The following is a 25768-nucleotide window of genomic DNA, read 5'->3' as shown; positions in this document are numbered from 1 at the left end:
ACAAAATAAGAATATGCACTCCAGAATCATTTGTAATGTATAAAAATTGATGTTAAATAAGAAATGGTTCTTCTGATATAAACTGTGCACTCCCCCTCCTGCCCTCCCTTTATGCCCCTTCATGAGTGCTGTCTCCTACTTCCACTATAGCCCCTTCCCCAAAGCCTGCCCTCCACCTACAGGCCCATCCTGAGGGCTCTCCCTTCCTCTTCTTTCCTCCCTGCAGTCCCTTCTCTGGTACTGTCCCCACCTGTGACCTCTTCCTGAGTGCTCATCCTCTCATGCCTTCCCTCCTGCCCTACTTGCCCTGCCCATGGTACTTTCCCTAATACCCTCCCTCCTGCCCTCTCCCTTCCTGTGTCCCCCTTTCCTGGTCCTCCCCCTGAAGGTCTCTTCCTGAGTGCTTCCTCCCTTCTCTCCTTTCTCCATGGCCCTTTTGTGAGTGATTCCACCCCCCTCTCCCCAAGAACGTTCCCTCCCATATGGCCCCTAACGAGTACCTCACTGGTTCTTTCCGGCTCTCCCCCTCTCCCCATCCCCATGGCTCCATCACAAAAGTTCTTTATTTATTTGGACCGATTACCCATGCTGCTGAGTAAGAAATTCACCCAAGGCAGATACAACATATTTGAAAGGTTGCATAAACTCTGAAGGAGACTTCAGTAAGGACTAAACTCTATATCCATCATAGGCAGGACTAAACTAGGCAAAATGTAGAACAGGACTAACTTGAAACAATGCATCTCAGTGAAATCAACACATGACTAATTATGTAAGAATACAAACATCTCAGCACAGCAATAGGTTATAGCAGCAGGTTTAAGGCACCCCAACAATTTATAGCACTCCCCCCCCCCCCACACCCCTGGCCCTCCTCCTTCTTAAGGCCCTTTCCAAATCTTTCTCTACCCCTATCTGAGTGCTGATCCCACAATGGCCCATTCCCTCCTGCTCTCCTTCCCTCTGACCCCCACCATGGCCATATTACTCCCTCAATGCAGCTTTTATCCCTTGCTGTCAGGCCAGCTAGAGCACATGTGGCAGTGCTCCCCTCAGGGACATCGTCCTGATTGCTGCTGCTGCCTTTGGTCATGTGGAGCAGTGCTGTTGAAGGTGATGGTGGCAGCATGCTTCAGACTCCTTCTGGTGGCAATCAGCAGCACTCTTCCCTGTCTCCTTTGTGCCAGTTTGCGCTTTTTGGGACTGCGAGCTTCCTCGACATGGGATTAGGCAATGCGATTAGGCAGTAGAAGCCTTAGTGCTTCTCAGCAGTTGCATTTTGGTTGCCTCCCTTCTTGTTGACCCCTACGGATCCATGGATCCTAGATTGGGAAAGCAGAGTTGCTTACCTGTGACAGGTGTTCTCCCAGGACAGCAGGAAGTTAGTCCTCATGGATGGGTGACATCATCAGATGGAGCCCTGTCACGGAATACTTTTGTTAAAGTTTCTAGAACTTTGACTGGCACACTGAGCATGCCCAGCATGCCACTAACCCTGTGGCCACACGGGATCCCCCTTCAGTCTCGTTTGTAGCAAAAACTACGAATGAAAAATAAAATAAGAAAACAGTATCGAACCCAACTTCGCAAGGTGGCAGGCGGGTTTCGTGAGGACTAACATCCTGCTGTCCAGGGAGAACACCTGTTACAGGTAAGCAACTCTGCTTTCTCCCAGGACAAGCAGGATGGTAGTCCTCAAATGTGGGTGAATAGCAAGCTACAGGCTGACTCATAATGAGGCAGGCCAAGCTGCACACAACATGTGTAACAGGCACAACAACTGGGGTGCTGTTGGCCACGATGAGGCAGCCTGAAATTCACAGCGGGTCGAGGTAGGATGAGTTGGGTTTCTACACTGGGAATAAGTTCCGTAGGACAGACTGGTCAAAGATGGAGTCTAGTCATCCAGCCTAGTCAATAAAGTAATGGGCTGCCAAGGTGTGGAGAGAGCTCCATGTCGCAGCCTTGCAGATGTCGGCAATCGGTACTTTACGGTAGTGTGCTACTGACGTTGCCATGGCCCTTGCTGAGTGCGCCTTCACTCATCCCTGAAGTGGAAGGCCTGCTTGCTGATAGCAGAATGTAATGCAGTCTGCCAACCAGTTGGAGAGAGTCTGCTTGCCTACCGCAACTCCAAGTTTGTTTTTGTCAAAAGAAACAATGAGTTCGGTGGACTTCCTGTGGGCTGTGGTACGGTCTAAATAAAATGCAAGCGTACGGTTACAGTCCAAGGTGTGCTGAGCTTGCTCATCTGGGTGAGCGTGAGGCCTTGGAAAGAAAGTGGGCAAGACTATGAACTGATTTAAGTGGAAATCTGTTACCACCTTAGGAAGGAATTTAGGGTGAGTGTGGAGAACCATGTGGTCATGGAGGAACCTTGTGTAGGGTGAGCAAGTCACAAGGGCCTGTAACTCACTTACCCTGCGAGCAGACATGATGGCTACTAGGAAAATTACTTTCCATGTAAGATATCTGAGTTCGCAGGAGTGCAGGAGCTCAAAAGAAGGATGCATGAGCCGTGCAAGTACCATGTTGAGGTCCCATGCCACGACTGGTGGTCGTAGAGGAGGCTTAAGCTGTAGTAAGCCTCTCATGAAGTGACTCACAAAGGGTTGAGCCGTTATCGGGGCATCTCCTACTCATTGATGATAAGCCGAGATGGCACTGAGGTGTACTTGGATGGATGAAGTCTGGAGACCAGTTTCTGAGAGGTGCCAGAGATAATCTAAAAGTGCTGGTCTGGGACAAGAAAAGGGATCAAAGCCCTTCTGTAAGCACCACACGGTGAATCTCTTCCATTTAGAGCGGTAAGACTTCCGTGTGTAAGGCTTTCGTGAAGCCACGAGGACTTGAGAGACGCTACTAGAAAGATTGGACTGAGGCTCAATGATACTCATTGTATTAACCTTTCAACATCCAGGCTGTCAGGGACAGGGTCTGAAGGTTTGGGTGGCGCAACTTGCCATGATTCTGCGCCATGATTCTGTGTTATGAGGTTGGGCACCGTAACCAGGTGAATGGGTTCCTGGACAGATAGCTCGAGAAGTATGGGAAACCAGCCAATACGGGGTTATGAATATCATTGAGCCTCAGTTCTGTCGTAGCTTCACGAGAATCTTGCTTATTAGCAGAATCGGAGGGTACGCATACAGCAGGCCCGTGTTCCAGGGACGGGCGAAGACATCCATGGTTGGTGCCATTCGGTCCCTGTGTAGAGAGCAAAATCGGTCCACTTTGCGGTTCTGGCTGGACACAAAGAGGTCAATGTCTGGCTGACCCCACCTGTGGAAGATTCTGCCCGCAACAGAGGGATCCAGAGACCACTGGTGAGGCTGGAAACTTCGGCTGAGGCAGTCCGCCACTGCCTTCTGTGTGCCTGCCAGGTAGGTGGCTCACAGAAGAATTGAGTGCGACAGGGCCCATGCCCAAATCTGCGCCGCTTCTTGGTAGAGCAGATAAGAGCCCATGCCCCCCTGTTTGTTCAGGGACCATATTGCTACTTGGTTGTCTGTTTGAATTAAGATGACCTTGTTGGTTAGGCACTCCCTGAATGCATAAAGGGCATACCGCATCGCTCGAAGCTCTAGAAAGTTGATTTGATAGGTCACTTCGGCTTTTGTCCAAGTCCCTTGGGTTTGAAGGCCTTTGACATGGGCTCCCCAACCTAGGTTGGAGGCCTCTGTGATTAAGGTCATCTGAGGAGCCGGTTGCTTGAAGGGAAGACCTGTTTGTATGTTGGCTTTGTGCGTCCACCAAGCAAGGGACAGATGAAGCCGGTTGGTTCTGTGGACAAGGGACGAAAGAGGCTGAGTGGCTTGGTGCCACTGAGATTTTAGGGTCCATTGAGTCAGTCTCATGGCTAGGCATGCCATTGGGGGGACGTGGACTGTTGATGACATGTGGCCGAGTAATGTGAGCAATTTGCGGGCCAAGGCTGTTTGTCGACTGCGGATAAAGCTGGCATGATTGGACAGCCTGGTTGCGAGGTCGTTGGGTAAGAACCCTTTGGTCACTTTTGTGTCTAGGTCTGCTCCTAGAAAGGAGAGATGGTGAGACGGTATCAAGTGGGATTTTGGATAGTTGATCAGAAACCCCAATGAGTGCAGAAGCCGTATAGTGAGATCGAGGGAGTCGAGGGCTCCTTGCCTGGACTGGCTTTTTATGAGCCAGTCGTTGAGATATGGAAAGACATGGATGCTCTTGCAGCGAAAGTGAGCAGCCACAACTGCCAGGCACTTTGTGAATACTCGGGGCGCCGAGGGCAGGCCGAATGGCAGCACTCTGTATTGGTAGTGCCTGTGACCCACTACAAATCGCAGGTATTTGTGATGAGGAGGGAAGATGGCAATATGGGTGTAAGTGTCCTGAAGGTCTAGAGAGCAGAGCCAATCCCCCTGTTGTAGTAGGGGGAGCATGGTACCGAGGGACACCATTCTGAATCTTTCTTTCTGAAGAAAGATGTTTAAGGAACGAAGGTCCAGAATTTATTTATTTATTTATTTATTTATTTATTTAAAAACTTTTATATACCGGTATTAGTATGCATACATCATACCGGTTTACAATGTAACTTTAAAGGTAGAAATTACAATGAACAGGGAGGGCGAACAAGGAGGAGTATACAAAGAGCAGGAGGTGGAGGAATTAAAGCAATAAATAAAAACTGCAACGGACTATTTACAGGAATATACAAGGCGTAGGCAAGATACTTGCAGAAGTCGAATAGGCTGGAGGCCTCCGGTCTTTTTTGGGATTAGGAAATAGCTGGAGTAGAACCATCTCCCTTGCCGAGTCGAGGGAACCGGTTCTATGGCCCTGGCATATAGAAGGGTTGAAAGTTCTGACTCAAGAAGGGTTGTGTGATCGTCCCGGCTCCACAATGGACTGGGTGGGGAGCCGGGGGTACCGCTGAAAAATTTAGACAGTAACCGTGGGTTATGATGAACAGTAATCATTGGTCCGTTGTAATCTGGTGCCACTTGGTTAAGAAGTGGGAAAGGCGGCCTCCCACTGGTAAATTTGGTTGTGGAATCAGGGGGAGGTGGCTGCTGCTCTCTGGAAAGGAGTCAAAATCCAGTCGCAGGACCAGCTTGTGGAGCTGGTTGTGCTCTAGGAGTTCTTGTTTGTCGTATATGTCCCCTCTGAGGGGCCTGAGCAGGTCGGGCACGGGACACAGGAGGATAATACCTGCGTGGTCTATAAAATTGCTTCCTGGTGTCCCTACATATGGCCCTGCGGGCTTCGGAGGGTACTTCTGAAGTGACAGTGGTTAGCTGACGCAGGGTTTCATGATGGTCCTTTAACTGGGCCACTGCGTCTTGAATTTTGTCTCCAAACAGGTTTTCTCCTGTACATGGGAGATCTGCAAGCTTGTCCTGCACTTCCAGGTGTAGGTTTGAGGTCTTAAGCCAGGCCCAGTGTCTAGCACTGATGCCCACTGCCGAGACTCTAGAAGCTGTCTCAAAAGAGTCGTGTTTACCTGCTTCCAAACCTTTTTGTAGGATGGAAGTTAAGATTTCTTGATGCTGTTGAGGTAGCGTGTCAGCAAATTCCTGGACTTGTTTCCAGAGATTTCTGTTATATTGGGTCATATATAATTGTTATACAGCTATTCACGCTATTAACATGGACCCTTGAAAGAATCTGCACCCCAATGCATCCAGTGCCTTCTGTTCCTTACCAGGAGGAGCAGAGGAGTGTGGACGGGATCTTTTAGCCTTCTTTTGGGCTGATTCTACCACTACTGAATGATGGGGCAATTGGCTTTTCTGAAATCCTGGGGCTTGCTGAACCAGGTATGTAACATCCGTCCTTCTGTTTACTGGAGGCACGGTACCTGGATGGTCCCATAAGCGGTGCAAAAGATCAAGAAGAACTTCATGCACTGGTATTGCCATTACTTCTTTTGGAGCGTCTACGAACTGTAAGACCTCCAACATCTTGTGGCGAGTGTCTTCCTCCGTTATGAATGAAAATGGGATAGTTTCAGACATCTCCTTGACAAAGCTGGCAAACGAGAGGTCTTCAGGAGGAGATCGATGCCTTTCTTCCAGGGGTGAAGGCTCTGAGAGCAACTCCTCGGAAGCTTGTGAGGAATGGTCCGAGGATGCTTCCTCCCATGGATCATAGAGAGTTTCTTTTTCTCCCATTGGTATTTCTGAGTGAGGAAGGATGCCAGAGCCAAGAGGGTGAGAAGGCATCGATGGATATCGAGGTGGCATTGATGGATGCGGCATGGGCATTGAAGAAGGCGGTGCCGGCATCGAAAGCACCAAGGCAGATAAGGTGCGCTTAGACACCGACAATCCCAATGGCCCCGAAACGGGCTCCGGCATCGTTGGATCCCATGCTGGGATCAGGCTGGAAGTCCCCTCTTCCTCCTCAGAGGAACCCGGTATGGGAATCGGGACCTGCGGAGGCCTCAATGGTCGATTCATTGTCAGCGTGTCCGATGGCACGGGCTGAGTCAGCAGGGCACCTATGAGGGTTTCCAGGTGCTCGAGGAGTGGTGCAAACATCAAGGGCGCCGGTTCTGGTGCCGGTATGGGGGCCAGTGGCGAATGAAAGCTCCGAAGGACATTCAGCACTGCCTGTTGGACCATTTTTTCCAATTCCACCCTGAAGGCTGGTGTGGATAGTACTGCGCCTGGGGTAGGAGGCAGGCTAGGCATTAATGGAGGCTCCACAGGGATCTGTGGAGGATCAGTACCCGGCACCTATATCGGTGGGGAACGCCTCAGGGTCCCGGGTCCAGAGGAGGATGGGGGCTCCTGTCCCTGGGCCCTCTTCGCAGGCATCTCAATGGTAGTTGGTGCCGTTGCGGTTATCGGTGCTGGCACCGGGCAGGGATGCACTTCGGTACCGATGATGATGTTTCCCTCAGTGCTCGGTCCGGTCCTTCTCTGGCACCGAGGACGATGACGCCGATGCCTTCGAGAGTGTCGGTGACAGACGGTCACCCGCTCCATGATGTTCCTGGCGGGGCGTCTACGAGGTCGATGGACCCTCTCCGGTCAGTGCCACTTGAACTGGAGTCGATGGAGCAGAACGTTTCTATGCAAACAAATGCTCCATCTTGTCCAGTCGAGCTTGCCGGCCTTTGGGAGTCATTTGTGTGCAACTGGGACAGCGAGGGACATCGTGTGATGGACCTAAGCACATAACACAAACACTATTCGGGTCCGTGATGCACATAGTCCTTGAACATTCAGGGCATTTTCTAAACCTGGTCGCCATGCCGAAAATATAGCCGTCAAGCACCGAGATGTATGCCACCGGGAACCGACCGCAAACTGCGGGAAAAACACTTATCGAGCATCGGAGGGAACAGAGCGTGATGGGGGACCCCAATGAGGGTGATTTTAAGAAGTTAAACTTCAAATATTTCTGTGAGGAAAGTTGTGAGGAAATTTCTCACAGAGCTCCTAACTGTGAGGCAACTTGCTGCATGGAAAAAAAGAGACTGAAGGGGAACCCTGTGTGGCCACAGGGTTAGTGGCATGTTGGGCATGCTCAGTATGCCAGTCAAAGTTCTAGAAACTTTGACAAAAGTATTCCGTGACAGGGCTCCATCTGATGATGTCACCCACATGTGAGGACTACCATCCTGCTTGTCCTGGGAGGACCAGTGCTCTAGATAATGCTGCAACATATCAAAAGCACACATAAAGAAGAATGATACTTTATGTTAAATAAACTTACAAAATCATTGTCTTTAAACATTTATCAAACAGCTTCTTCTCGCCACTCTCCCCCTGTTGTGTCGGAGGTGGACCCTTGGGCTGAGGTGGGGTTGACGCAACCCGCAGGCAAGGGCTTACGGGTCCCCACCATCAGCAGGTGGAGTGGGCTGAAGCTAGAGGCTGCTGGAGCTTCACGTATACCAGCCCTCGTTCTCCTTGGGTTGAGCCTTTGGGTGCCGGGGCCGGCAGAACTTAGGTGGGCCTCGAGGTTAGCAAGCGGTGAGTAGCTATACAGCCCAGAGACAGCAGTCGGTAGATGGCATAGTTCTATCCTGGACTGGATTTGGTACAAGGACTCAGGTGCCAAAGGAACAATAGGGAACTGAAGGCACCTGAGCAAAGGCAGGCCTAAGCCTTGAGAGTCCACGTCCAGAGGAGAGCCGGCTGTGAATGGTAGTTGTGGCAAGCAAGGAAGAACTGTGGACGAAGAAGAGTCTGTAGCGTAGTCATGCAAAGCAAGGGTCAAGGCACAGAGAAGGCAGGTATAGTCAGTCCAAGCAATAGTCACAATATGAAGCAGGCAAACGTGGTCAGGCAAGGCAGTAGTCAGGGCACAGAGAAGGGAGGCGTGGTCAGGCAATGCAGAGGTTCGGGGCTGGAGAGAAGCGGAAAAGTAGTCAGGCGTAGCGGATGTCCGGGTCTGGAGAGAAGCTGAAGAGTAGTCAGGCGTAGCGAAGGTCCGGGGCAGGAGAGAAGCTGAAGAGTAGTCAGGCATAGTGGAGGTCCGGGGCTGGAGAGAAGCTGAAGTGTAGTCAGGCATAGCGAAGGTCAAATCTAGGGAATCAGTCCAACACATAGATGAACAGGAATTAGGAGAACAGGGAACCACAGGAAGACAGGAACAGACAATGAGATGATCCAAGGAATAGCAATGAGTACTCAGAGTACGAGGAGACCTATTGCAAAGGCAACGCTATGGGAGCGAGGCCTGAGCTTTTATACGCTGAAGAGTCTGACGTCAGCATTCGGGTCCGCGGCCAGGTTCCCACCGCGGGCCCTTTAAAAGAATCACTGATTCGCGCGCACCTAGGAAGGGGCATGGCGCTGGTGGCGGCATCTCTCCGTGGGCCATGGGGAGAGACTCCACGAGCAGGGACATCCCGGTCAGCAACACTGGGCAACGTGGCAGGGCCGGAGGCACCGGAGGGAACCAGAGGTCAGAGCTGGCGGCCCACTGCCGCCAGCGAAGAGGAGCCAGCAGCTGGAGTTCATCTGAAGAGGTGAGAGGGCTGCGCCGTGGGGCTGCTGCGGGCGGCACACGTAACACCCCTTCTCTCCATCACCACCAGCTGGATGGTCATTTTCAAGACTCCTAGTTCATTTAAACAGCATTTTCTTCCTAAGGAGGATTGCTTTAGGGAGAAGCTGTGGTGGTTCTAATTTCTTAATGTTTTGTTCTTCTATGCATGCGCTTTTTCTTTTAAAACTTTTCCCCACGAATAGGAAGACTAGGCTGCTTGAAAATCAGAATGCTGGAGTTCCAGTCTGCAGAGAAATGGTTCAGAGAACTTCCAGAACTGTCCTGGAATAATTACTTCGGTGCTCAGTATTGGATTAGTTAAATTGTGTATCTGCAAGCTTATTTTTTTGAAGGGAAACTCCTCGTAGAGTTTTCCTTTGAAAAACGTGGCTGGTGAGGAATGTGTGTTAAAGGTACATGAGGATTTCCAAGCCCCATTTCCCCCTGCATGTAAAAGTGCATGTTATAAAACAGCACGTTTGGCCACACTGGGGTGGGGAAGAAGAATAATAAAACATTTTTTTGAGTTTACTCACATTAAAAAAACTTTGAAAATTGGTACATTCTGCATTGAGGATAATCTCCTTTCAATATGAACATAAGCACTCATGAATCCAGAGTAAATGTGCATTTACTGTGATGTTAGAGATGTATGCAACATTAATAAATGGAACAAGTACAGTTTTAATCTGAATGGGATTTCAAAACCCAAGAAGTCGGCAAGCATGGCATAGGAGAATAAAGAGAATTAAATTTTGTAAAATAGTTTTGGCATGCCTGCCTCATCTTTGCATCATTTTTTAACAAATCATTTGCGGCCTTGCACAGAAAACGTATTATTACAGCAGTTAAAAGCCACAAGGATCAAGGCCACCCATTATCCCTTTCTACTAAGGATGTGTTGTCAGTTTTAAATGACAGGGAAATCCCGGGGCCCAAACTCCCAAATTATCACATCCTACGTATATCTAAATGAGCAAGAGAGATTTGTAGCATTTGAATTTTAATTTGTTACACCTTAATAGCAGAGATAAAGGCTAGCTCACTGAAGCTCCTCTTCCTGCATTTAAAGCAAGGTTTTTACTTTGTTGAGGTTTCATTCTTCCTTCCTGAAACCCCAGCGGAGTAAGAACATTTTTTCAGAAATATCTAGTTCAGCACACAGATTACTATTTCTGAAATTAAGTTCACATATGCTGTTGATGTTACCAACGAGAAACACATTTTTGCTGCTGTACGATATAGCCTCCTTGAGAAAGCTGTCAGTGGCGAAACCGTGGCCAGGCTGGAAGAAGAATCCTGGTATATATCAGCAGAGACAAAGCTGTGTTGGTGCTGTGTTGCTGGTAGAACTTAGGCAGTGATTATTGATATATGTTTGAAAACTTAATCCTCAAGTGCTTTAAATATGCGGCTTCAAGCAGACTATTTTTTTCAGAACTTACATTAGGTTAGTTACACCCAGTATTTTGCATATTTTTTGGTGAAGCGGTGATTAGTTTGTAAGTTGCTTGTTCCAATTGATTAAATCCAGGAAAAGGAGCATCCATGAGCTAGCCTTTTTTCACTCTTATTAAGGTATAACAAATTAAAATTCAAACATTACAGATCTCTTTGTACATTTAGAGACATCACGCTATCACCTGTTTTGTTTTCTGTCATTTCCCATATCTGAAACAGCACAAGACACAAAAAAATGTGTTCTATTTCCTTTCTGTGATTTAGCGCACACTAAAACACAGATACACAACAAAAAACAGAAAATGAAATGAAAAGCAAAGTGAAAGTTTCTCCCATGCAATTCCTACTATAGTACTGAAGATCCTGCTTAATTTCCCATTTACTCTGCTTCCTCACTGCTAAGGATCCTCCTTCCTTGTCCCACACTTTCTTGAATTCTATTTTCGTTGTTGCCCCCACCATCTCCCATTGGGAGACTATTCCACGCACCCACCAGCCTTTACATGAAGAAATGCTGCCTTTAAGTTACTCCCCTGAGTCTATTGCTCCCAGCATCCCCTTCTTCCTCCCCCAATAGCCTCATAACATGCCACATGGAAAAGCTCCTGCCTTCTACCTGTATCACCTTACCACATGCTTCCAGAGGAGTCTCTCTCGCCAAAGGCACTGTAGGATCCATCTTGTCTCTTATATGTCAGCTGGCGTTGATAGCCTGTGGTGAGACAGAAAGCTTGAATGTTCATACTATCCAAGTTCTCCAGTAGTCTGATGACTATGAACTCCTTGTCTGCACCAAAAAATATCACCATATTTCCTCCTATCCCCACAGACATCTGCCAGCCATAGAATGGCCCTGCTCATCTTCAAAATCATCTGTTCCAGTAGCTATGGCAATGTTTCATTGCAGTCACCAAGAGAACAATATGCTTTTCAAAATCAATGGGGCTGTTTTTGCCCTGTTTTAACATCAAGCAGAATACTTTTATTACCAATGGTTGCCAGGTGACTGATTTCTAAAGGGAGACTCTGAATAAGTCCAGGTGTTCTTCTCAAAGCTTACTCCTAATTTGTTTTGGTAACTATAATGTAGATGTCAAATGGAAGGAGCAGGACTATGAATACCACAATGCATTTGGATGAAGATCTGGTACCAAGAAATGACCAAATGACTCACTTCGGTAACTGAGGCAATTGGCAGCTCTGTCCATGGTGTGATTAGACCCCATTAGTTGCAGTAGAAGCATGCTTGGCAATAGACATCAGAACCAAAAGAGAAGGCCAGATAAAGCTTGAAAAGGAAAGGAGGGTCTAGGGATCCCAGCTCCAGAGTCATGGCATGGGATTCTGTCAGTCACCAGCTTGCTTTTGTCACTTTAGGGAAGTCCATGACACAAGTGAGTATAAGAAGGAACAAAGCAACCAGGCTCACATCGTTAGGATCTCCTACTAATACAGCTAAGGACACTGGTCCTTTAATGTAGTGTGATTTTTGATTCCACAGCCAGAAGACTGCACATTCAACTCCCAAAATCACTGGCAGCATATAGAGTCCTTAAAGAGACAATTTGAACATCAGTGGTTTCACTCACTGAAAGGTTTAAAAACAAAGCAAAACTATGTTGGCCTAGTAGCGGAGGACCTAGGTTTGATTCCTGGCTTAGGTTTTCCATTCCCTGGGTTGGCTGGGGCTGAGAATGCTGCAGAGGATGCATTCACAGGTCCTGGGGAGAGGGAGTCTCAGTCATCATACAGTGGCGACACTTAGTGGCTGGATTTGAAGTCTATGGTTGCAGGGTTCTGGAAGAAGCCCTGGTGCATGGCTCTGGCTGAGGTTGCTCAGCTAAATGACTAGTGATATTTAATGTGGACAAGTGCAAGGTGTTGCATATAGGGAAAAATAACCCTTGCTGTAGTTACACGATGTTAGGTTCCATATTAGGAACTACCACCCAGGAAAAAGATCTAGGCATCATAGTAGATAATACTTTAAAATCGTTGGCTCAGTATGCTGGAGCAGTCAAAAAAGCAAACAGAATGTTAGGAATTATTAGGAAGGGAATGGTTAATAAAACGGAAAATGTCATAATGCCTCTGTGTCGCTTCATGGTGAGCGATACAGAGGCATTATGAATACTGTGGCACCTTGAATACTGTGTACAATTCTGGTCGCCGCATCTCAAAAAAGATATAGTTGCGATGGAGAAGGTACAGAGAAGGGCAACCAAAATGATAAAGGGGAATGAGCAGATCCCCTATGAGGAAAGGCTGAAGAGGTTAGGGCTATATAGCTTGGAGAAGAGACAGCTGAAGGGGAATATGATAGAGGTCTTTAAGATCATGAGAGGTCTTGAACAAGTAGATGTGAATCGGTTATTTACACTTTCGGATAATAGAAGGACTAGGGGGCATTCCATGAAGTTAGCAAGTAGCACATTTGTCTAATCGTAGAAAATTCTTTTTCACTCAACGCACAATTAAGCTCTGGAATTTGTTGCCAGAGGATATGGTTAGTGCAGTTAGTGTAGCTGGGTTCAAAAAAGGTTTGGATAAGTTCTTGGAGGAGAAGTCCATTAACCACTATTAATCAAGTTTACTTAGGGAATAGACACCACTATTAATTGCATCAGTAGCATGGGATCTTCTTGGTGTTTGGGTAATTGCCAGGTTCTTGTGGCCTGGTTTGGCCTCTGTTGGAAACAGGATGCTGGGCTTGATAGACCCTTGATCAGACCCAGCATGGCAATTTCTTATGTACTTAATATTAATAGGCCACGCTAAGTAATTGCAAATGAAGGTTCATAATGCTAGATGCCAGCCCTGGTTTCAACTGAGCTGGAAGCCCAAAGAAAAAGGAGGAAACTGCTAGTAACTGTCCCTCACCACTTACCCATCCCCCCCAAAAAAAGTAAAATGGCAAGAGTGTTATCTTTTGTTATCCCAATTCCTATGTGCATACCACCCCTGGTAAGGTCACTACGATGTGAATCTTAGAAAGGGAGTTACAGCCAACATGGCAACATGTTAAGATGCTTTTCGAAATGACTTTTGATGAGTTACATTATATATATAAACATGGATAATAATCGTGACATAATACGATTCTGACACCTGAGCAACAGAGGTCAGCATCACAGAACTGGGGATTCATTTTATTCTGATATTCCCTTTCCACCCAGTATTTCCTTGTTCTAGGATGCCTTAAAGAAAAAAAACAAAGATGCAAATGAGGAGATAAACTGGTGCAAGTACTCACCTTGCAGCAGGTAATCTATGGCTTCAGTCTCCACCTCCGGACTTAGTTGTTTGGTTTTCTGGAGATACTTCAGGACAAAAACATTGGGAGCAAAGTGAATCATATTTTGTTCCCCACATCCAAATGGCAAACGGAGCAAGTTGTCCAGATTATTCAAAGTCGGCCCCATTACATCTCCTGATATAAAAAAAAATGTATGCAATAAATAGGGACAGAAATTTCCTCAAGGAAAGTTACTGTTATTTGTGGGCAAGTCATAGTCATTGGGCTAGAAAACAAGTGACAAAAGTAGTCAAAAATGAAACCCACTTCCAAATGGTACAGAGTTGCCAATGGCAGGCCAAAAGGATCTGTGCCAGTTCCTCTCCTACTTAACATATTCATGAACGATCAGGTAGAGGGGATTGAGAGCAAAACAGCCATGCCGCATTGTAAATACTGCTTAGGACATGGTTAACCTGCAAATCTGGATCTGGATACTCCGCACAAAGGGACACATTGGCTGCAGAAGAGACTCAACATGGACCAAGTTCACAGTGATTCATTTAGGCCACAAAGATTGGGAGTCTATAATACAGACTGAACAAGTCGGTGATTTCTTCTACCATCCATGAAAAAATAATGGCTTGGGAATTGCAGTGGATGATAAGCCAAGGGTACCTAACTATGGCCTGGATTTATCAAAATGCAGTAAATATTGCATGCGATGGGAAAAGGGGTGTGTTTTATGGTAATAGGGAGTTTATTGCAATTTGTGCTAATATAAATGTGAAGAGCTAAGTTTCTGCAAATTGTGATCATTTTTTTGCACTTTGAGATAAGTGCCAGAATGTGGTATTTCCTACATACAATCACTGGGGGGACCATGTTTACTACTTGAGAGTGAGAGAGAGAGAGAGAGAGAGAGAGAGACTAGCCATAATGCCATCACCCTAGATAGGTATTTATATCTCTATGGGAGGCCCACCTAGTAACTCGAGGTAAGGTTTAGGTATTAGTGTAGGGGTTAGGGGCCACTTTGACATTCAATGTGAGACATACAAACAGAACAGTGCTCTCTTGTGAACATTTGATGACCCTCGGAGTGAGGAAAATGCACCCAAAGATGAGATTTGTGCAATGTCCTCTCAACCTAGCTTGATGGACTCTCTACCTGGTAACAAGGTAGGGCTGGGGGGTATTTAGGTAGGGCTGGGGGGTGAGTTAGATAGGGGACAGGAGGGGAAGGTGGGGAGGAGCGGAAGAAAAGTTCCCTCCAAGGTTCTCTCAAAGTGGCCTTGGAAGGAACGGGAAAGCCATTGGGGCTCTCCTAGGGCTCGGCACGCGCAAGGTGCACAAGTGTGTACCCCTTGCGCGCGCTGACCGTGGATTTTATAACATGCGCGTGGCAGCACGCGCATGTTATAAAATCGGGTGTACATTTGTGCGCGCCAGATGTACCCCGCATGCGCTCATTTAAAATCTGCCCCATTATGTACACGGGCATCGGAAAGTATGAACCATTGAACCTGATCCTGTATTAGTGACATTCTTTTCTTGTTCTGAATCTATATTTTCGAATTCAATAAAAATATTTGAACATAAGCCTGTCTCCATATGCTTTAGAATGAAAAAAAAAAAAGGTAAGGAGTTACTTCATTTCCTTACCACTAATTATTCTCTTTTCCATCTATAGGGAGAGTTTTAACACTTTTTGGACCTACCCTAAGGTTCTTCCTTGCCTTGGGTAATGGGATTGGTCAAGCTCCCCCTATATTACCTGGGTTCAGTATGTGCAATGTGTGGTTGGTTGTAGGTTTGGTTTTGGAGCAGGAGGAGTGTTTTTTCTGGTGGAACCCTGTAGGCCGCACAGCCTGCAGAATTGGGAAAAACAAGGACAGTAGAATTACTAGAGCCCTCATGGATCTGAAGGCTACTGCCTTGGTGAGAAAGAGTTGGTTTTGTTCTTGACCTGCTCCTAACTCCCCGCTGTGCCGGGAGCCTCTGACCCCACCCCACCCCCTCCCCACCCCTTTTTTTAAGCCCTGGGACATACGCATAAAGTCCCAGGGCTTTATGTGTGTCGCCGGGCCTTTTTAAAATAGGTCCGGTGTGCATAGGCGTTTTAATATCTACCCCAAAAGTTTTTAATCCTGCTCTTTAAGCAAAGGAGTTGTTATTTCTAAGAGCATGGTTACCCAATTTTTAGTTATGAAAACTGGCTCTTATCGGGGCTATGGGGTTATAAACCTTCAGCTATTCAGGGCTCACTCCTCCCTCCCCCTAGAGACTTCAACCCTCATCCCCTCCCCATTTAGCCCAGAAAAAGAGCAAAGTTCCTTGCCACCAACAGCTTGGCTACTACAACATAATGGCTGAGACTGTCTGCATCCCAGAAACCATGAAGGCTGCCCCCACATCATCCCCAAAGGACGGGAACCAGGCTTGGGAGATGAAACTTGGGCTGTTGCACCCGAGTCATCAGGTCAGCCAGCAAAATGCAAATGTTATCTTTTTTTTTTTTTGCCTTAACCATAAATGCCTGATAGCTTTTCATTTGGGATGCTACCTATTATTGATGCAGTGGCTCTCTCTGATCCAGGAATCACATTGTGAGGGACGCCAAGGGTGAAAGCTTCATTGTGGTTCTCATCTGTCTCTTCTTTTCTCCAAATTTTGTACTCTCCTATTGAGCCCCATCCAGTAGAGAAGCCAATGTACCTCACGTCAGGCTGTCTTGCTTCTGCCCACTCAATTATCACAGATTCATTTAAAGGCTGCATCCCATGGCCAACCTAGAAAAAAAAAAAAGCATAGTAAATTCACCTGTTCCAGATTATAAATTTTTTTTTTTTGTAATTTAAATTTGTTTTATTCCATAATCAACACAAAAACCAAAACAACAATATAATAGCTCCTATATAGAAATCAATACAGCTTTTCATCCTGTCCCCTGATCCTTCTACCCCCCTCCCCAAAATCATACTAATCTCACTTATTATTGAGAAAACTCTGAAAAAATGAGCAGTTCAGCTTATAGCCATTCAACCTTTCTGGATCCAAGATATATAAGATTATTATTTGTTTTAATTTGCTTTGAACTATCTTTATAATGATATGGTGTATGACATGTTCCCTTACCTATTGTTTGTTGTACTATTTCAAATAATGATGATTCAATAGGAGTCAAATATGTTTATTAAGTGAGTCTTCCATCACATACAAACAAATAAGGTAACAAATTATTAACCAGTATCAAACAAATACACCTTTTGATAACCAACTCACTAGTTAATTCACAATTTATTTTCTTTCTACTTACAGGATACTTAATCACTCATACAAACACTCATTCATCCCATTCATACCCCAGTCATCTCCCAACTGAGCAGTGCCAATTGTATAACCATTATTTGATTGTTACAGTAGATTATATGCTTTTTTTCCATAACAAAAAATAACTTTTATATTGCAATAAAGTTTTTTTCCTATTACTTCTCTCTGTCTCATTTGTTCCATAATTGCAAATGTTCTCATATCAGATTTCTACACATGAAATACAAATAATTCATCATTATGCCAATGGAAAAAAATAATTTTCTTTGCCAGAGTTAAAGCAATACTAACCAGCCTTCCACTGCCAGCAGGCATTGCTAAGGATTTGTCAAGTAAGTACATATACGACATTTTGCCATCCCAGTTAATATCTTTTCCTAAAGGGGATTCAGAAAACCATAAACCTGCCTCCAAAAAGCTTGCAATTTGTGACATTTGGTAAACATGTGACAGAAGTCCCTTTTTTGAGTACTACACTTTAAGCAAAGGTCTGAATCCCATAACTGCATTTTAACTTCCAAACCCTACTGGTATAGATTCTATGAAGTATTTTGAATTGAGTTTCTCTCAGATATATGTACAAAGCATCAAAAGCTGCTTTAATATCAGTATCTTCCAATTGAAAGCCCAGGTCCACCCTTCACAGTCGTGCTATTTTACTAAATTGTTTATTCTGACACCCCTTTTTAATATGCTGCACCCAAATACCAAGTTTGTTAAACTTAGGTACAGTTTCTATAAAAGTTCTTCTTCATTTGAAAACTTGATTTTCTCTATATCTCTAGCTATTATGCTTGTGCAGTAATGCCTGAATTGCAAATATGCAAAAATGTTTTTACTGGAGATCTCTCAATCTTCTTGTAATTATTGAAATTAATATAAACAATCCTGTTCAGGGTGTACTAATTGTCCTAAACAATATAATCCCTTCTCTTTCCATTTTTGAAAGACGGTACTTTCCCTTCCCGCAGAGAAATCTGGGTTGTCTGTCATACTTAAGAAAGGTGAAATCTGACTTGACCTGTGAAATAAATCTCTCCACCATCTCCAAGCTTTTGTTAAAGCAACATACCAATATCCCCAGCCCTTCCCCAAGAAGTATAACAATTTAATGGGATTGTAAGTTGCAGCTAAAGCTTGCAATAAATTGTCAGCATCAAATTTATTATGCAAGGATGCCCAATCTTGTATACAACATAGCAGTCCTACTACATTATATATCCTCACTTCTGGCAGCGCTAGACTGCCTTGATTTTTTTCTGCACGCAACACCATACAACTTAGTCTAGCTCTTTTCTTTCTCGAAATAAAGGCGTTCACAGCTGATTTGAAAGATTGAATCTCAAAATTTTTAAACCAAATTGGCAACATTTGTATAGAGCATATTTTAGGAAAAATTACCATCTTTATTACCGCACAGTGTCCCATTAATGACAAGGGAAAATCCATCCATCTATTAGGAAGGGATTTTATCTTATCCAATGTATGTAGAATATTAAATTGCTATAACTCTTTCTGAGTACGAGTCAACCAAACGCCCGGATATTTTAATTTGGTTAAATTCCATTTTAAAGGAAAATCAGTCTCCCATTTGTCTTTTAATGTGACAGAATAGGGAAAAGCTTCAGATTTTTCCTTATTTATCTTTGTCCCTAAGAAAGATCCAAACTGGGTTATTACATCAAGGATTTTTTTCTAGACATGCTGTGGGATTACCAATAAATAGTAACATGTCATCTGCAAACAAACTTATTTTAATAACCTTGTCTCCAATATAAATTCCTTGAAAGATTTCCATCGTTCTACGTTTTTCTACCAAGGGTTCTAAAATAAGCACTTATAATAAGGGAGATAGAGGTCATCCTTGTCTAGTGCCTCTAGTAAGTAGAAACTGACAACATAACCCCATTGACCATTATTTGAGCCATAGGATTGGCATATAGAAGCTGCAGCCATCCCATGAAATTACTTCCAAATCTATATTGTTGTAATGCCACTCTATCCTATCAAAGGCTTTTTCTGAATCCAAACTGACCAATATTCTACCCTACTGATTTATGGTCTGCGAATGTAATGCCAGAACTGCTTTAAGTATGTTGGTAGAGGATTGACAACCTTTAATGAATCCCATTTGGTCCGATGAAACTATGGCTTGTATTACCCATTCAATCTAGCTGCCATAATGGCTGCAAGAATTTTGATATCCTGGTTCAAAAGGGAAATTGGCCTATAAGATTCCGGCAAGAGTAGATCTTTATTAAGTTTAAGCAACAAAATAATAGTGGCCAGATTATGTCCAACATCAAAAGAGCCCTTTTCCTTTGCTAAAGAATACTAGGGATGTGCAGCAGGGTCGGATTCGTCCCATTCAGTATTCGTATTTGTTGGGATCCAAATCCGTTGCATTGGTTCTCGGGGGACTCTGATCAGTTCATTAGTTTCATATGTATTCGTTTCCCCCAAAAAAACTCCATCCCAACCCTTTAAATTTAATTAACTACAACCTCCACCCTCCTGACCCCCCCCCCCCCAAGACTTGCCAAAGCCCCTGTGGTCCAGCGGGAGTCCTGGAGCCATATCCTGCACTCGGGCTGTTGGCTACCGGTATTCAAAATGGCGCCGATAGCCTTTGCCCTTACTATGTCACAGGGGCTACCGGTGCCATTGGTCAGCCCCTGTCACATGGTAGGAAGCAATGGACGGCCGGCGCCATCTAGAGAAGAGCTTCCTGCCCAACTTGTGTGGGGAAACATGAGAAAAATGTGACACAACATATTATATAGCACAAAGAACCTACAAACGCCTGAATGAATGTTCCGTAATTCCTGTATCGAAAAGGAAAAATGTAATTACTTGAGCAAATGTTCAGTAGAACAGCAAGTTCACAATAATTGAGCTTATAGCAGGGCTGAAGAGCATGGCTGATCCAATTACACTTTGGTGTACTAAGGCACTAATGGTGGAGGCAGACTTGGACATTGTTGCTATTACAGAGACATGGTTCATTGATTCTCATGATTGGGATACATCCATCCTGAGCTATAACTTTTTAAGAAAGGAGGAAGAGGACAGAAAAGAAGTAGCTCTTTATGTTAAAATCAATATCCAAGCAACTGAATTGCAAGGGACGTGGGGTTGAGAAGCATTATGAACCATCCTAAAAAAAAAAACAGATAGTGCTTCCATTTTACTAGTGTGATCTACAGGCCACCAACTCAAACAGAAGAACTGGTCAATGAACTCAATGAAGACATCCAAAAGGTGGGAAAGAAGGGTGAAGTGTCGCTCATTGGAGATTTTAATCTGCTAGATATGGATTGGAGTATTCCTTCTGTGGAATCTACAAGAAATAGAGACAGAGTGGATGCCCTTCAAGGAGCTGTGCTAAAACAAATGGTGATGGAGCCCGTGAAAGAGGGTGCGATACTCAATCTAGTGCTCACTAATGGTAAGGGCTCACCTGAGCACCAGTGATCATCAAACAGTATGGTTCGATTTTGTGAAAAGGTTACAGAAAAGTCACACGAAGACCCAAGTTTTGAATTTCAAAAATGACTGTCAAAATGGGGACATAACTGGAGGAAGAACTGGAAGACTGGGAGAAAATGGGTGAGGTGGAATAACAGTGGGCCAAATTAAAAGGAGTTATTGCAAAGGCAACAAATCTATATATTAGAAAAGTAAACAAAAATAAGAGGAAAAAAGAAAGTGATCTGGTTCTCTAAGGTGGTGCCTGAAATAACAGAAGCAAAAAGAACAGCATTCAAGAATTATAAAGAATCCCCAAAAAAAGACACAGGGAAGAATATCTCTTAAAACTGAAGGAGATGAAGAAAGAAATAAGGAAATAAAAGGTCAAGCGGAGGAAAGGATTGCTAAAGAGATAAAGCAAGGTGACAGAAAAGGCAGAAATATTAAACAAATACTTCAGATCAGTGTTCACTAAAGAAGACCCTGCAGAAGGACCATTGCAGGTTGATAAGTTTGAAAATGGGGATGGAGTAGACAAAATTCCATTTCTAGAAGTGAATGTATGGGAGGAGTTAGGCAAACAAAGTGGACAAGGTCATGAGGCCGGATGAGATACATCCCAGGACACTGGCCTGGATTTTCTAAGGTCACAGACCTTAGAAAATCCGGCGGTAATGGGGGGCGGGCCTGCAAAAGCTCTCTCACTCAATAGCACCATCGTTAAAGGTGATGCTATTGGGCGTGAAACTGGCGGTGAAAAGGGCCCTTACCTTTTCGCCGACAGCAACGTCTTCGCGGCGTTCGCCCCGGTGCTGTCCCGACTCCTCCTCTTCCGGAGCGGACGCCGCCCAGAACCCGTCCCTTTTCGCATGCGATCCCTTTTGAAAACGACCCCTACCGATTTTGCTCAGAGATGTGCTGACGGGTCTGTTGAAGGATCTGTTCAATAGATTCCTGGAAATGGGAGTGGCACGGCGGGATTGGAGAAGAGCAGTGGTGGTTCCACAATAGTGGTAGCAGAAAGGAGGCTGGAAACTACAGGCCAGTTAGCCTCACCTCGGTGGTGGGAAAATTAAGGGATACTGGGGCAGATTTTATAAATCTGCGCACACGCTTACTTTTGTTCGCGCACCAGGCACGCCGAGCCGCACAGCCTGCCTCGGAGGGAACTTTCCTTCGCCCTCACCCCACCTTCCCCTCCCCTACCTAACCCCCCCCCCCGGCCCTATCTAATCCCCCCCCCCCCCACCTCTATCACGAAAGTTACGCCTGCTCGAAGCAGGCGTAACTTTGCGAGCGCCGGGCCGGCTGCCGCGCTCCATGTTCCGGTCCGGGGCCTGGTCCGGAGGCCGCGGCCCCGCCCCTGGGCCGAAACCTTGCCCGTGGCACCACTCCCGGATGATGCGCTGAACGCGTCACGCCCCCTCGACATGCCCCCTGATGACGCACGGATTGCGACACGCCCCCCGAAACGCTCCCCCAGGAAAGCCCCGGGGCTTACGCGAGTCCTGGGGCTTTGCGCGCGCCGGAAGCCTATGCAACACAGGCTCGGCGTGCGCAGGGGGTGTTTGGGCCAGGTTTTCGGGGGGTACACGCGTATCTTACGCTCGTACCCCTTTGAAAATCTGGCCCACTCTGTTGAAGGAAAGGATAGTGAACTATCTACAATCCACCAAGGCAGCATGGATTCACCAGAGAAAGGTCCTGTCAGACAAATCTAATTGATTTTTTTGATTGGGTGACTAGAGAATTAGATCAAGGAAAAGCTATTGATGTGATTTACTTTAATTTCAGCACAGCTTTTGATACGGTCCCGTACAGGAGGCTTGTGAATAAGATGAGAAACTTGGGAGTGAATACCAAGGTGGTGGCATGGATTACAAACTGGTTGACAGATAGGAGACAGCATGTAATGGTAAATGGAAGCTACTCTGAAGAGAGATCTGTGTTAAATGGAGTACCACAGGGATCAGTGCTGCGACTGGTTTGTTCTAAATCTTTATATTCAACATTGCAGAAGGGATAGAAGGTAAAGTTTGTCTATTTGCAGATGATACTAAGATCTGCAACAGAGAAGACACACACCTGAAAGAATAGAGAGAATGAAAAGTGATTTAAGAAAGCTTGAAGAGTGGTTGAAGATTTGGCAGCTGGTTTTCAATGCCAAGAAGTGCAGATTCATGCATCAGGGATACTGTAATCCAAAAGAGCTGTATGTGATTGGGGGTGAAAGACTGATGTGCACGGACCAAGAGAGGGATCTTGGGGAAGTAATGTCTGGTGATCTGAAGATAGAGAAGCAATGTGACAAGGCGATAGCTAAAGCCAGAAGAATGCTGGGCTGCACAGAGAGAGGAATAACCAGTAAGGAGAAGGAGGTGATAAAAGACCTTATACAGGTCCTTGGTGAGGCCTCACCTGTCGGACTGTGTTCAGTTCTGGAGATCATACCTCAAAAAGAATAGAGACAGGATGGAGGCGGTCCAGGGAAGGGCAACCAAAATGGTGTGGGGTCTGTATCAGGAGACTTATGAGGAGAGGCTGAAGTGCAGGGGAGATTTGATACAGACCTTCAGATACCTAAAAGGTTTTAATGATGCACAAACTTCAAACCTTTTCCGTTGTAAAGAAAACAAGAGAAAACAAATGTTGCTTACCTGATGTAACAGGTGTTCTCACAGGACAGCAGGATGTTAGTCCTCACAAATGGGTGACATCTAGGATGGAGCCCAACCACGGAAAACTTCTGTCAAAGTTTCAGGAACTTTGACTGGCCCCTACTGGGCATGCCCAGCACAGCACTAACCCTGCAGCCAGCAGGGGTCTCCCTTCAGTCTTGTTTTTATAGCTACAGGCAGTGCCTAAAAAGTAAAATAAACGAACCCAACACCACGGGGTGGCGGGCGGATTTCGTGAGGACTAACATCCTGCTGTCCTGTGAGAACACCTGTTACATCAGGTAAGCAACATTTGCTTTCTCACAGGACAAGCAGGATGGTTGTCCTCACAAATGGGTGAGTACCGAGCTGAGGATGTCCTGACTTGCACCAAATGTACCCAACGGCGTGCAACTGGCACAACAACTGGGGTGTAATTTGGGAAAGGGCATCCGCACCTTACCGGGAAGGTGGAAGGGTGTTGGTACATCACGTAGGAAAAAGGTTACGCAAGACAGATTGGCCGAAGATGGAATCCTGTCTTCCAGCTTTATCCAAACAATAGTGGGCTGCAAAAGTATGGAGGGAACTCCAGGTTGCAGCCTTGCAGATGTCAGGAAGCGGCACCGATCGAAGGTGTGCTACTGAAGTCGCCATGGCCCTCACAGAGTGTGCCTTGACACAGTCTTGAAAAGGAATGCCAGCTTGCTGATAGCAAAAAGAAATGCAGTCCGCCAACCAAGAGGAGAGAGCCTGCTTACCCACAGGTTGTCCTAATTTGTTAGGATGGAAAGAAACAAATAATTGAGTGCTCTTCCTGTGAGCAACTGTACAGTCTAGATAAAAAGCTAGAGCTCGTTTACAGTCTAGGGTATGCAGAGTCTGTTCCCCGGAGTTGGAGTGGGGCCTGGGAAAAAAGATAGGTAGTATGATGGATTGATTAATATGAAACTCCGAAACTACCTTAGGTAAGAATTTAGGGTGAGTGCGGAGTACCGCCCGGTCCTGCAGGAGTTTAGTGTAAGGCGGATAGGTAACTAGGGCCTATAATTCACTAACCCTGCGAGCTGAAGTGATAGCCAAAAGGAATAACACTTTCCATGTGAGATATTTTAATTCACAGGAGTGCAGAGGTTCGAAAGGTGGTTTCATAAGGCGACCAAGAACCAGGTTAAGGTCCCAAGATGGGGCCGGCGGACGTAAAGGTGGCTTTAAATGGAGCAAGCCTTTAAGAAAGCGTGTTACAAGGGGTTGTACTGAAATAGGAACATCCCCAATACCTTCATGGAAGGCGGCTACCGCACTGACATGCATTCTAATGGAAGAGGTCTTGAGACCGGATTCTGATAGATGCCACAAATAGTCCAAGAACTGAGAGATTGGACAGGAAAGGGGATCAAGGGACTGAGAAGTGCACCATGATGTGTACCTTTTCCATTTGTATGAGTAAGATTTTCTTGTAGAGGGCTTTCGTGAAGCTATCAGGACACGAGAAACTGAATCTGAAAGGTTAAAAGGCTGAAGGACTAACCTTTCAACATCCATGCCGTCAGGGACAAGGCTTGGAGGTTGGGATGAAGGAGGCATCCGTCGTTTTGAGTGAGCAGATGCGAGTCCTGTCCCAGAGGAATGTGCCTGCGGATGGAGAGATCCTGGAGTATGGGAAACCACACTTGGCGTGGCCAGTGCGGTGCTATCAGGATCATGGTTCCCCTGTCCTGGCGGAGCTTCACGAGGGTCCTCGACAGCAGAGGAAGAGGAGGGAATGCATAGAGCAGACCGGTCGTCCACTTGAGGGAGAATGCATCCCTCGGCCGAGAGTGCTGGCTCCGAATGAGAGAGCAATAATTGTCCACTTTGTGGTTCTGAGGGGACGCAAAGAGGTCTATGTGGGGGTAACCCCACTTGTGGAATAGAGAGGTTGCTACTACAGGATTGAGTGACCACTCGTGTGGTTGGAAGACACGGCTCAGCTGGTCTGCCAATACATTGTCTACTCCCGGCAGGTAGGTGGCCCTGAGGTACATGGAGTGGGAGAGGGCTTCTGCCCAAATCTGCGCAGCTTCCTGACACAACAGGAAGGAGCCTGTGCCTCCCTGCTTGTTTATGTACCACATGGCCACCTGGTTGTCTGTCTGGATTAAGATTGAATGGTGTGATAGGCAATCTTGAAAGGTCCTGAGAGCATAGCGGATTGCTCGGAGCTCCAGGAAATTTATCTGGTGTTTGGCTTCCTCTAGTGACCAGAACCCTTGAGTTTGTAAATCGTTTACATGGGCTCCCCAACCGATGTTGGAAGCATCGGTAGTGAGGATGACCTGAGGATCTGGTGAGAGAAAGGGCAAACCCTGTAGGAGGTTGAAGGGATTCGTCCACCAAGCAAGAGACAGGCGAAGTGCGTTGGAGACGCGTATTATAGAGGACAGAGGCTGAAGAGCTTGAGTCCACTGTAGTCTCAGAGTCCACTGTGTGACTCTCATGGCCAAGCGGGCCGTGGGAGTCACATAAACTGAGGAGGCCATGTGTCCCAGAAGAACGAGGAAGTGGCGAGCTGTAGCTGTGTGTTGGGACTGCAGCTGGCGAGCTAGGGACACTAGGGTTTGGACTCGTTGATGAGGAAGGAAGGCTT

At 46.0% G+C, this 25768-nt stretch overlaps 1 protein-coding gene across 2 annotated transcripts in view; it reads right to left on the bottom strand.

Moving 5' to 3' along the window:
• Window positions 1-25768, bottom strand: part of CPAMD8 (C3 and PZP like alpha-2-macroglobulin domain containing 8) — a 510164-nt gene that overhangs the window by 150560 nt on the left and 333836 nt on the right. For both annotated transcript variants that reach the window (XM_029614183.1, XM_029614185.1), the window contains exons 25-27: window positions 16245-16470; window positions 13697-13873; window positions 11074-11155 (exon numbers count right to left, since the gene is read on the bottom strand). In XM_029614183.1, coding sequence (XP_029470043.1) covers window positions 11074-11155; window positions 13697-13873; window positions 16245-16470 — 485 coding nt within the window. The remainder of the gene's footprint in view (window positions 1-11073; window positions 11156-13696; window positions 13874-16244; window positions 16471-25768) is intronic.

Source organism: Rhinatrema bivittatum, chromosome 8 (assembly GCF_901001135.1).
Source record: "Rhinatrema bivittatum chromosome 8, aRhiBiv1.1, whole genome shotgun sequence".
Taxonomy (NCBI): Eukaryota; Metazoa; Chordata; class Amphibia; order Gymnophiona; family Rhinatrematidae; genus Rhinatrema; species Rhinatrema bivittatum.
Note: the sequence above shows the minus strand (reverse complement) of the source record. Positions and strands in the feature narration are given on the sequence as shown.